Genomic DNA, 12,781 nt, shown 5'->3' on the forward strand with positions numbered 1-12,781 from the left:
CTGTCGGTCTATGAAATTCGAACTCAGAATCTTCTTAAGCAATTTTAGTATAGGTGCTTTAACAAATTTCTTTACCCTAACATTTTCAAGAATCATATGGGATTATACTGCTTTTTATTCTCAACTCTTCTACACAAATTGTAGTGTAACCTAGGTCATGACTAACACTACTCGTAAAAAATCATCCCACAAGATATAAACTGGGACCCAAAAGCACTAGGCACATTGGTCCCCTCCAAAACAAAGACAAAAAACCTTGCTAGGAGTAGGAGGGAAGCACCCAACTCTATTTCCACAATTCAGTAGGTTCATCATGCCCTTTTGTATCTACCAATAAACCTCTCACAACACAACAAAACATGCAAAGGGTCCCCTCCCCATTTGCACCACATGAATAAAACACAAGTGCATTAAGACTTTGAAAATTGGCATTTGATTGACATGGCTAGATGGGAAAGCATGAAAGCTCCTCCCTACAAATGGAAAATAATAACCGTTAAAAAAAATGGTGTGCTTAGAAAAAAAAAGTAATGTGCGGTTATCATTTCCCAAAATAAAAATCTGAAACTGCTTTCGAGATTTGAGGCTCACAGGACCATTAGCCTTGAATTTGCAAGCAAGAAATCAGTGTTCATGGCCATGACTCAATTTTGCTTGTCCGGTTCCTTGTGTTACAATCCTTGCTTTCGAAAAAATTCATATCTTTCTCTCACACTTCCCTCAGCTTCACCTAAATGTAAGCCACTAGAAAATGGGGTGCTTAGCTTCAACACAATACAATGCTCTGTGAGCCAGAATGGGACAATTGAGTATTCTGACAATGGGTTGGCTAGTTTTCCCGAAAAGCATTTGCATCGAAAGTCCGCTGCTAGTTTGAAATCTCCACCTCCTAGGCCTCGCCGGATAATCTTGGTTCGACATGGGCAGAGTGAAGGAAATGTAGATGAGAGTGCTTATACAAGAATTTCTGATCCGAAGATTGGACTAACAGAGAAAGGGTTGGCTGATGCTGAGCAATGTGGGAGGAGGATAAGGGAGATGATTGAGAGGGACAAAGTGCATAATTGGAAGGTGTACTTTTATGTGTCTCCTTATAGAAGGACAGTTCAAACACTGAAGGGTTTGGGTAGAGCGTTTGAGCGCTCAAGAATCGCCGGCATGCGAGAAGAGCCTCGGCTTAGAGAACAGGATTTCGGTATGTGCCCTTACTATCTATATGCTTATCTCCTTTTCCATGAAATTTGAAGCGATTTGCATTTTGTTACATTCTCCCATGAAAAGGGAACTTTCAGGATAGGGAGAAGATGAGAGTAGAGAAAACGATTCGCATGCTTTATGGTCGTTTCTTTTATCGGTTTCCTAATGGGGAATCTGCAGCTGATGTTTATGATAGGATTACAGGTACAGCTTCCACATATTTTGTTTATCGATTACTGATCACTATGAATTCAGCCAACAAGTTTTAAGACGACGAAGTGTACTTGACTTGAGCAGGATTTAGAGAAACGCTGAGAGCAGATATCGATATAGGACGATTTCAACCACCGGGCGAGAGAAATCCAAACATCAACTTGGTGCTAGTTTCACACGGTCTAACGCTCAGAGTGTTCCTCATGAGATGGTACAAATGGACAGTGGAGCAATTCGAGAGGCTGAATAACTTTGGCAATGGAAGCATGGTCGTTATGGAAAGAGGCTATGGTGGAAGGTATTACTCCTCCACTACTTCATTGTAGAAAGTTGAAATCAATTTTTGCAACAAAGCGATATTCTAAACTACTCTAACCTACCTAAACAAGGATTTCTACTTGAGTGCAAAGAGTCAGGCACACTACCTTGATCAACTGTCCTAACCTACATATGCATAAATCTATTTTCCGAAAACATAGCAAAGTAATATGAATTCGCTGCGTTTCCTATTTCCCAATCTCTAATTTCCGCAGGTACAGCTTGTTAGTGCATCACACTGAAGAGGAGCTAAGACAGTTTGGATTGACAGATGAAATGCTTGTTGATCAAGAATGGTAGAACTAAAAAAAACTAAATCTTTTAACAAGTTCATTGCAGTGAGTTCTCATTTGTATTTAGTACTCTAACCCTGTGTGTTGGGTTCTGATTCAAGGCAAAAATATGCAAAACCCGGGGAGCTGAACTACGATTGCCCGATGCTAAATTCCTTCTTCACCCACTTGGGTGATGATGACGATGATGGTGATCCTGCGGCCGTTAGCACGCTCTAGTTGACATAACCATGGAATGGAAGCCTTGGAGTTGATGCATCAAAAATCAACAAAACCATAGATAATATACTAACAGCTGTATGGTGTAGAAATGCAAGTAAACCAACATTTTTTCTTCTCTCTTTTCACTTTGATATGGTAGTAAAGAACAAAGTCTGTAGAGCTTTTATCTTTGCAAACAAGTTCAACCCAAAATAAACTCAAATAATTATCATATTCTGATCCGAGTCCCTTCGGCGACATCCGAAAAAATAAAACACATGATTAAGCACTGGTTTATGAAATTAAGGGAATCACACATGAAAAGGGAAGCAAATCTTTTTACACAAATAGAGTTGATTGGCCTTTGATTTTTGATAATACTAGCAAAAATGCCCGTGCGTTGTTGCGGGACTTGAATGCATCAGCCTTAACCACATGAATAAGACATTTAACTTGAAAAAAAAAAAAAATCAACATAATCATGAATGAACAAAAGGGATAGATGAGAGAAAGATGTTGGTAAGATAAGCAATTCGACTTTTATATACATTCAACCGAGCTGATTACAAAAGATACAGTTGCAATAAATGCTCTGTTTCTTGAGAAACATAAGCAACATGCATTTAACACTTACATTGCCCTTCAAGTTACGATAGCAAAATATACGTCCAGCAGGCCAGGCATGTGTTTTAACAGCTAAACAAAAAAGCAAAAAAAGTGTGATGTTCTTGTTTCAACAGCTAATCCTTCAAGACTAATGTATGGATTAATGTATAATATCTGACATCCTATTTGTTTTTTATTGACTGATGCTTCAACATCATACACCTAATTCATATCACACATCCATAGATACCTGAGAACGCTTATTCTCACCGCCATTGCGTTGTTACTTTAGTATGTTTTTTCACTGAGAACAAAAGGAAAGAGCATCATGAAAAACACTAACAATTTCAACTCTATAATTTCAACTCTAAAACGTCACCTTATTCCTATAACCCGCCTCAATCAACAACAAAAGAAGAAAAATAATTGATCCCTTCAAAGTGTTCAAATCATAAACTAAAAGATGTCCTACCCATCCAAACGAAAGTGGGATGTTATTTTCAGTCCCATGTGATATCGGCACAATGGAGGGCGACACTGGTAATTTCAGATCACAAATAACTCAAAGAATCCAGTTAACCACATCATCCCCACCAACAATCTGAGAATAAATATATGTTAGAAAGACAGCTACAGCACAACCCAAAGACTAATTAAAGAAAAAAATATCCAAAATGTATGTCAGAAATTGTTGAAATTATAAATACAAATCCAAAAAAAAAAAAAAAACATGTTGAACAATTGGCTATATGGGATAAATTTAACATGTTATTCATTACAATTGAACACTATCAAGTTAAGCATGTTTACAATCATACAGGTCAGATTTCCTTTTTAAAATCATCATTTCAATATGCCTTTCCTCAAGGAGAGACAATTACAAAGAGAGAATAATACCTGTTTTTTTATTAAGACAGTAGCCAAATTCGTTATAGAGTCGTCCTCCAAGCTTTTCATCTTTTATATCAACAAACACTAAAACTGGGCAGCTTGGTATATCAACAGAAGGTTTACCATCCAAATCATGTTTAAGCAATTCATCAGTTATATCATCTCCTTCAAGAGATGTTTGGACCAACAATTTGATCCGCAGCATTCTTATTGCATGTAAAACTAATTTTGGGGAACCAAATCTAAGCAAACCAAATAAATCAAAACCCCAAATCAATTATAAAAAAAATTAGGCCAAAAGAACCCCACACCTAACAAAACCCCAGATTCGCTCAAATAGAGATTTATCTTATTTTAGCAAAATGAATTCCAACTGGCCACAAACCAAAGCCTTGACCAAAATGAATGGCACTTAAGTGTCAACCAAATTCGCAAACATTTAAAAGTTCTTCGATTTTCACACACCAAAACAACATATCAAATTAAAAAACCAATGCAATGTTAGTGAAATAAACTCGCAGGGTATTTTAAGCTGTAAAACAATCACCTTGCAAATGAATAGGCATATCTGATTCTTCCAAATCCTTTCACCTCCATCCTAGAATTTGTCCCCTGTGTCACCACAAAAACATGTAAAAAAATCCAAGAAAATCAAATGCTATAAACACCAAATTCCAAATTTGCAGTCAAAACCAAATTCTAAACAATGATTGTATGCATATCCGAGCCGTAAGGGAACCAAATTAAAAAAATTATTTGGAGATGAAAAGCCTAATGTAAACCCTAATAAAGTTTATAAATTTTAAATTTTATAATAATCCTCTGATGTGGGACAACATGAAGACACTATTGTTAGTTGTGTTTGTATTCTGTTCCAAGGACTGCGTAACTAACAAATCAGGGCTCAAAAATTCAGATTTATCTTTCAGAGGAAGAGAGAGAGAGTGTTACAGTGACAATGGCAGTGAGAGCTAAGAAATAGGAATCCATGACTCTACCCATGGAAATTGTTCTGAATTGTTGCTCTTGAATAAAAAAAACTCTCTGCTTTGCTTGCAGCTGCTGAGTTATCAAAAGTGGAAAGGAAGCCCTTCGAAAATTCAATACAACAGGAAAAATTTATTTGCTGCAGTTTAACACCGTCAGATTCCAAGTAAATCATACTATTTTAACACCGTCATGTGGATTTGGAAAACTAATTTTGCTCAAAAATAATACTTTGAGGATTCATAAGAATGCAGGATTGAAAGAAGAGTGCAGTGTCTTGAAATAAAAGTAACTGCAAAGGAAATTAACAGTTTGCGTCATTGAATCGAACTAAAAACATAGTAATGCCATGAAATCTCTCCTCTTAGAATTACATATCATTGTTTATATGGTTTGCTGTAAATAGTAGAATTCAACTAAATACTTTCAATAAGAACAACTGAAGGCATCTAAATGGTAATATTGTTAATTACCAGTCAATTTCTATTAACTAAAAACACTACGCAGATCAACATTAAATAAAAAGCAATTTTTCAGTGGCCAGTTTGCCATTGCAAAACCTTCCAGTAGGCTGATGGTTCACAAAGTCCCTTCCATAAGGAGGGTAATCAACCTTTCGGTGTCTGCCAAACACCACCTTACATCCAAAGCCCCCATCTGCAGCAACCTAAACCAACCAAAATCCAAAATCCTGAAATTCCCAAACACAATAAATCCATTAGCAATTCTGAGACTTTCAAATATAAGGAGATGGACCAACACAGAGAGAAAAGACTTAAATTTACAGCAAGATGAAAGCTTTTTTCAAATTTGAGGGCCAAATCTAATGAAATTTAGCAAAATGACCAAACAGATGTGGAATCTTTTGCATCCCTGGGAATTCTCGATTAGGGTCTTACGGAGATGAAGATAAAAGCAATAAAAAAAACCCAAAGAAAAAAGCTCAAATTATATACCTCAAGCACAAACAGCTTGGAAGCCTACACACAATACAAACAACAACAACAACAACATAGCCTTTTCCCACCAAGTGGGGTCAGCTAAATGAATCCTAGAATGCTATTGCGCTTCCAAAAAATGAAAACCACTGTTTTTTGAAAACAGAAAGAACCAAATCATACACCCACACTCAGAATTCCAACATAAAAACAAAACCCCAAATTTTATGCAGTTTATATAATATCCAGAAATAATTCATAGCAAAAGGGCAGAAATGATGACAATCTATGCTAACAGTAGAGAATCGAATTAAAAATTGAACTTAGCTCAAAAACACTTACCCTTCAAGGTTCGGAGCCTCAGAAAAATTTATGAAGTTGACGCAAATATTTTTAGGTCTCAATGCACCTATCCTGCAAACCAACGAAAATGCAAATGCATTAATACAAAGCCAATGCGGATTTCTAAGATTTTAGTATTCTCTTTACCCTTGCAACCGAAAACCAAAAATCCCAGAAAAATGAGCAAGAAGCTTAAGCAGAAAAAAAAATACATATTTTCAACCACCAAAACCCAATACCCATTTAATCATACACGAACGAAAAATCTAAATACAGAGTGATAGATCAACGAACTGAAAACCCCCCCAAAAAAAAAGCCACAAAAAAGAAGAAGAAAACTGACCTTAAAACAAAGAACAATGCACAGAACAGAGAGATGCATCCCCAAAATGAGAGAAAATGAGAGAAAACGAAACAAAGGAACCCCCAAAACCTGACCTAACAGTGCAACAATCCGGTAATTCACATCAAAAAGGATGAAATGATAACATCTATGCTAACAGTAAGAATGGAATAAAAAATGGAACTTGGCTTTCGAAATCCAGCCATTCATCCGACATGCAAAAGGGAATGGACGATCCAGAATGATTCATGGACTGAGGGGACCTTACTCGGCTCTGTTCACCATCCCAACCCCTCCCTCTCTGTTTCTCTCCCTGTTATCCGGACAACCACTCTCTTTCTCTCACTGTCACCCTTCCACTCTGCCATGGCAGGATCGGCACGGCTTTGCCTGCGCCGAAGAAAGAACGAAGTGACGGGTGATGGAACCTAACCCCAATCTGAGACCCTATCGATTAAAAGACGATTCCACCCCTCTAACTCATCATCCTAACCGTGGGATATGAAGATGATGAGATGGCCACTGTCGTCATTTTACACAACAAAAAGTTTCTGAAACCCTGTGGCAACTGGTAAAACCGTAAATATATTGCAATCTGTTCAGAGACAGAATTACCCTCCTAACTTTTGAGAATTACCCGCCCAACCCATCCACATTCGGCTGGTATTGTTGTAAATAAAACAAAATGAAGAGTGGCTACCCCCGCTCCTACTTTAGAATAGATAATTTCTCGGTGGGCCGGAGTTTTGCTGATTTTGTTTGGGAATCATGAAAAAATGATGATGAAAAATGGAGAAGTGGGGTATCGATCCCCATACCTCTCGCATGCTAAGCGAGCGCTCTACCATCTGAGCTACATCCCCTTGTTGGACTTTACGGTCATCCTTATATATTTGATTATTTTGTTTGTTTCTATTCTCGCTTATCTTAAAACTATTTTTCCAATGCCAAGAAAATTTATGGACGAATCGTCGTTTTTCCAGTAACAATTACATCAAAAACACGCATATGGAAGCAGTTGTGTCCTGTGTGTACGTAGCAGACTTGAAATGTTGAAGCAGATGTTGCTTTTGTTATGAGGAATAAGGAGAATAAATGGGCGATACATGTGCTATTAATATAAATGGCGACACTATCTCAGTTATGAATGTCATTTCTTTAAAGGAAGACCTTTTGTATGCCAGATGCAAAGCTTTTAGGAGCATAATGGCGGCAGGGAACTCCAGGCTGGTGATTCACGCGATGCAAGGTTCTTAGAATACTCCTTGGGCCAGGGCACTCTAAGTCAATTTCGGATGACGGCTATATAGGCCTTTAAATATTGTTTATCAATGACGGCTACATAGGCCTTTAAATTTGATTGTACGAGAAGCGGTTGTTGTTTCAAGTTTTAATATATTTCTTTATTTATCAAAAACATGGGCATAAATTTTTTTTATTTTTGTTTTTTTTTTTACAGACGATATTGACACACTAAGGGATGGAGGAGTGAACTAAACCTCACAATAATGAGGATAAAGTGTTTAACTAGACCTCGATAAAAACTTTGCCAGGACTTTCAACCTGATCGATGGAAAAAAGAATATCCAACACTTACACACTAGAGTTACTTATATTCTCCATCACGTTAATCACTTACGCCCAAAACTCGAGATCTAAACCCTAGCTCAAGAGTTTGACAAACAAAACACCGTTAAAGTTCATACTAAGATAATTTCTTATTCTTTGTTTATTATAAATACTCCATGTAGCTAAAGCTAAGATGGTAAGGAAAGAACAATAATTCCTATTTCAAAACATTGGATTGGAGGGAGAGAGAGACTACAGGTCCAAAATAAGAAAACGAACAAAACAAGCAATTTCCGAATTTTATCCCAAAACACTATGAACACTGCACCAACATGTCTGATCATCTTCCCAAACTAAACCTAGGTACATCCAGTCAAACTATTACATCGTGCACCAATCTGAAAGCCAACTACTCCACAAGGGGCTTCCGGCCTTGGTCCCGAAATTAAGAAGATCAAAAGACAACCAATTAAGAACAAATGAGAGTATAGCCATCCGAACAAGGTAAAGAGAGAACAAGAGACAGACTCGAGAGCACCATTATCCCGGCATTGTGTAATTATTGATTTCTATGAGTTTTCAATGGTTGCGGTTGTAATTCGTAACGGCCGTGGTCTTTCCTGGTCACCATTCCGCTTCCAAAAGGCCCTCCTCCACCAAACTTCAAATCCTCTTTGTATATTGGGGCAATCTTCACCTGAGTTCAAGAACCGATTAAACCAAGCCAGCAAAATTTCTTGCTGCCATGCTAATGGCAGGGTCAGGATTGTGTTGCTTAGACCATCCTCAATTGAGTGCCTATCCAGGCCTTTCGAAGCCCTTTTCATCCAGGCAAAATCATCGTAAAACGGGACCAACCATGTACGCAAAAGCAAGAACCTCAGATCCTTGGAAACCAATAGCTGCCCCTTTCCCAGCCCGACAAAGAGACGAGCAGTAACTCTGCTAATCTCGTATCTATGAACTGCAGCCACTTTAGAATGCACCTCAGACAATTCAGTTTGGGATGCCCATGTTGTCAAGAAATCTTCAGCCATTTGTCTGTCAATCAAAATATCCAAAATCCAATGCAAATTATCTGCTTGCCTCGCAATCTGACCCACATCTTGCAAGTCTGACTCTGCTGCCCGAGAAAAATGGTGGCGAAGCAATTGCAAACACCCATCACAAGCCGAGTACAAGGACTCTTTCCGGAGATCATTATGAGATGAATTCTCACGAAGCATCTTCAACACCAATCCTTTCATCTCGCGTCTTGCCTTTTCGTCTTTGCCTTCAAGAACCACATGCAGAAGCTTTATAAGAACTTCTTCGTTGTCATTACCCACTTCAGTCCCATTGGCAACTTCCACAGAGACCCTCTTGAGTACTTCCCCAGCTCCAACGCCTTCAAGGCGAAGCTCAAACATCAGTGATGCCACCTTCTCCTCTTCATCCTCAGCCCATGGGGCAGCTTCTAAGTATTCTAAACAAGATAAAACACCGGCATCGAATCCAATTGCTGCCGAAACCTAAAGCACACAGAACACCCACAAATGCCATCATTCCCATAAACTGCATTTCCATTTTTAGCTTGTTATAAGTAACACAAAGTCAAAATTAAGAAGGAACACTCAAAAATTGAATTCGAACAACTGGGTTTTTTCGAATCGAAAAAAAGGATTTTAATCTGTTTCCATTCTAATTATCTAACCTTTCTAAGCAATCAATCATAAGCTGTAATTACACACCAAAAAAATAGAAACTTTAAAAACGAAAAGTAAATTTTACCTTCAAAATTCCAAGCACTTTAGGGACATCCTCCTTCATCAGCCTCCTCCTCAGATCCTTACAGTACATCAACCTCAAGGCCTCGATATAAACCTCCACGTCATCACAATCCGCAATCTCCACATTGTACGGCGGAGACGACGATGGCGCCGTTCTCTGCTGCTTGACCCACCTCTCCGACAGCTTCACCGCGAAGAACCGACTGTGCGCGACCAGAATCTGACGGTGTACATTCATCGACACACTGAACCCATCTTTGGAGCTCAGAGTGAGCTTAATGTCACTGCTTGACGGGTCATTGAACTGGTTCCCGGGGCTCCGATTCCCCGTCAGAAGATGTGAGACCCGCTGCATCATCAACGCCTGCTTGTCCTGAACGAAACCCACATGGGTTTTGCGCCCGCTTGCCGACCCGACGCCGTTCTGGTGGATCTGGGCTCTGGGTTGGGCCATTTCGGGCTCGCTAGCCATCATTTCGAAAAGGGTCGGGCTGGACCGGTTCGTCTTGTCGGATTGCGGCGGCGGCGGCGACATGGGGTTCAATAACCCAGCCGTGAGCATTGAATTGAACCTGCTGAAGCTGGAATTAAACGAATCGTTTTGACCAGAATGGCCATTTGTCAACGCCGGACTAAAATCCATGACCGGAGAGCGACTACCCGGGGCGAATCGTATCCGGAACGAGGACGGCGAAGAAGAAGGCGATTTCCCAGATGGGTAATACTGAACCGGATCGGGTTTACGATCCGGGTTAATGGGTCGCGCCTGGCGTGGCTGGGCGGAGATGGGTTTCGAGTCTTTCGAGGCGAAACAGCACCAGGAGTTATCGGGGGAGACAATGGTGGGCGGGCCGAGTTTTCGAGGCGGGTTGAGAGCTGCGGATGCGGTTTGGGAAGATAGGGTGGTGGAGTCGCGGTGCCTCCGGCGTTTGGTTTTGGTTTTGGAGGGGGTTGTGTGGGAATTGAAGTGCGTAATGTTAGTACTACTAGTAGTTGTCGTTGTGCCTGCCGCAGCTGCCATGAAATATTAAATTGAAAAATTGGAAAAAAGACATAAATTGTTAAGCCATATGCTTTTATTCTTGTCCTTTAGTTTTCAGAGAGATTGGTATGAAATTAATCAAAATCAAAATTATGAATTTTTTGGGATTATTTTTTTCCTTTCTTTTGGGTAATGACAAAGAAAGTGCATTAAAAATGGTGGTGTAAACGAGATGGATCAGAGCTTAATAAAAAAGAAAAGAAAAAAAAAAGGAAGAGCGATGAGAGGAGACTGAGAAGAGAGCATTTAGTGGCGGATCGATGAGAAATGAAAGTGAGAGAGACAGAGGAGAGAGAGAGCCCTATATACATCTGGCTTTGTTTGGATGATGAAACCAAAAGCTGAGGGTTTTTTAGGGTTTTGCGATGGATGGGGTTTTTGGACTCTTCACGAAATGAGGAAGATTGTAGATTTTAGAGATCAATTTATTTTAATTTTCATCGTATATCGTGTGATTAATTTTTTTTAAATATTATTTATATTTAATTTTAAATAAAAAATTAAAATAATTTATAATTGCATAATTACTAATGAACGGATGAGATAGACTGTTCTTTATATCCTAAAAAAAGAATCCGGATAGAGGCAGAAAGCCAAGTCTTGTGATGGATGTGTTGTACGATTCATTGCTTCAATTGGTGTGACTGTGCTGTTGTGACAGTTACGTCTTTTTAGTCTCTCACTTCTTTTCTTTTCATTTGCTTGGTTTTGGAATCTGCTTCAAGTCTTGCGTCAAATAGGGTGCTTCTATTTGTAAAATTGGATTGGCTTTTGTCATGATTTTACAATTGGGTTCATGTTCATACAATTTTTGAACAATGGCACAAAACGATTTTATTGTTACGTAGCATTTTTATTCACTAGACAATAACATGTTTTAGGAAAACAAGAAGTCACAATGACGACGAATGCATTTCATGTAAGTTCTTTTCTGTGTTTTAAGTCTCCAAATATTAACAGACAAGTAATTTCCTCACTCTTGTATAGGATGCATGCAGGCCGTTGGATTCTATTTTGTTGTACAAAGGGCTTAGTCCCCTGTTACATATCATGAACTATGATGCATCATGTCACAGTCACCACTTCATTTTAATTAATATTGGTCATTAAAGTAGGTATTATTTTTTTAATTGCAGTATTAAATTTCATCCATTTGCTGTTTAGATGCTTTTTTTATTGGTATTTTAAATTATGTCTCTTTCCACGAAATTCATGCTACATTTGAGACTGAAAATGATTGAGAGTAACCAAGCATTCAAACTAAAATTCCCACCACAAATGCCAAAGGAGTCAAAATCACAACTATATATCTACCCAACCCAATCTCATTCCCACCTACCATCCTTGCATTGCATATAGATTTATTAAGCATAAAAAACTCTCTAATCACACTTTCATTTCATGATAGAAAATTACTTTCGCACTCTTTTCTTTTTCCGTTCAAATTCTATTTTTTGTACAGTCGTTAGAATAAATAAATCAAAAAAGAAAAAAAATAAAAAATAAAAACTGAAGAAAATAATATAAAAAAACACTTGCAATTATTGTACTATGTTAATTTTTCGTCTTAGTGAAAATAAGCTACCTACTATTTGTAACAAACTTGACAACTAAAGCCAAACACATGAAAGATAACGGAAAGAGATCATCTCCGGATCCCTTGCACTAAATCTTCTGAATCAATTAATCCGGATCTTTGAAATTTGATTCAACGGCTACAAATAGGAAGCCCCTTTAAAAGATGTAATAACTTTAGCCGTTGAATCAAATTTCAAGGGACCGAATTGATTGATTGAGAGGATTTGGTGGAAGGGATCCAAAGTGGATCCCTTTCCAAATATAATTAACATAGTGGTAAGGGCGTGGATTGCGATTCCCTAATAAACAAAAAAGTGAGAGGTCTCGGATTCGATTCTCCGAGCTGGTAAGTCTGCTTGACTGTGATCACAGACAAAGTGAAGTTCCCCATAACCTCTCTGAAGCCAAAAAAGTAGATAACGATAATTTACTACCAATTATCCCTTTTTAAAAAAGACAAAAAATTAGCACGGGATGAAGGTACCTCTGATCTG

General features: G+C 38.4%; 2 protein-coding genes, 1 long non-coding RNA gene and 1 other non-coding gene across 5 annotated transcripts; 1 reads left to right on the top strand and 3 right to left on the bottom strand.

Annotated features, from left to right (window-relative positions):
- The first annotated feature begins 441 nt into the window (after nucleotides 1-441).
- LOC137712993 (phosphoglycerate mutase-like protein AT74H) lies at nucleotides 442-2,456 on the top strand. Its single transcript, XM_068452217.2, has 5 exons — nucleotides 442-1,195; nucleotides 1,282-1,401; nucleotides 1,495-1,708; nucleotides 1,944-2,024; nucleotides 2,123-2,456. The coding sequence occupies exons 1-5, from the start codon at nucleotides 634-636 to the stop codon at nucleotides 2,238-2,240; spliced, it is 1,095 nt and encodes a 364-aa protein (XP_068308318.2). The 5' UTR covers nucleotides 442-633; the 3' UTR covers nucleotides 2,241-2,456.
- Nucleotides 2,457-2,738: 282 nt separating this feature from the next.
- LOC148691228 (uncharacterized) lies at nucleotides 2,739-6,735 on the bottom strand. Of its 2 annotated transcripts, XR_015955755.1 has the most exons (8): nucleotides 6,598-6,735; nucleotides 6,330-6,424; nucleotides 5,987-6,058; nucleotides 4,671-5,397; nucleotides 4,267-4,331; nucleotides 3,301-3,429; nucleotides 3,079-3,132; nucleotides 2,739-2,918 (listed from the first exon to the last, which is right to left on the bottom strand). It is a non-coding gene; the product is annotated as an uncharacterized LOC148691228 (long non-coding RNA). The 2 variants fall into 2 exon arrangements; XR_015955754.1 differs by lacking the exon at nucleotides 6,598-6,735 and having other exon boundaries at nucleotides 6,330-6,470.
- Nucleotides 6,736-7,119: 384 nt separating this feature from the next.
- TRNAA-AGC (transfer RNA alanine (anticodon AGC)) lies at nucleotides 7,120-7,192 on the bottom strand. Its single transcript has one exon. It is a non-coding gene; the product is annotated as a tRNA-Ala (tRNA).
- Nucleotides 7,193-8,164: 972 nt separating this feature from the next.
- Nucleotides 8,165-11,036, bottom strand: LOC137713160 (BTB/POZ domain-containing protein At1g63850). Its single transcript, XM_068452426.2, has 2 exons — nucleotides 9,669-11,036; nucleotides 8,165-9,409 (listed from the first exon to the last, which is right to left on the bottom strand). Exons 1-2 carry the CDS (start codon nucleotides 10,686-10,688, stop codon nucleotides 8,468-8,470), a joined length of 1,962 nt encoding a protein of 653 aa, XP_068308527.2. The 5' UTR covers nucleotides 10,689-11,036; the 3' UTR covers nucleotides 8,165-8,467.
- Nucleotides 11,037-12,781: the final 1,745 nt, after the last annotated feature.

The sequence above is a fragment of the Pyrus communis genome, chromosome 14 (assembly GCF_041283825.1).
Source record: "Pyrus communis isolate YQ-2024b chromosome 14, ASM4128382v1, whole genome shotgun sequence".
Lineage (NCBI taxonomy): Eukaryota > Viridiplantae > Streptophyta > Magnoliopsida > Rosales > Rosaceae > Pyrus > Pyrus communis.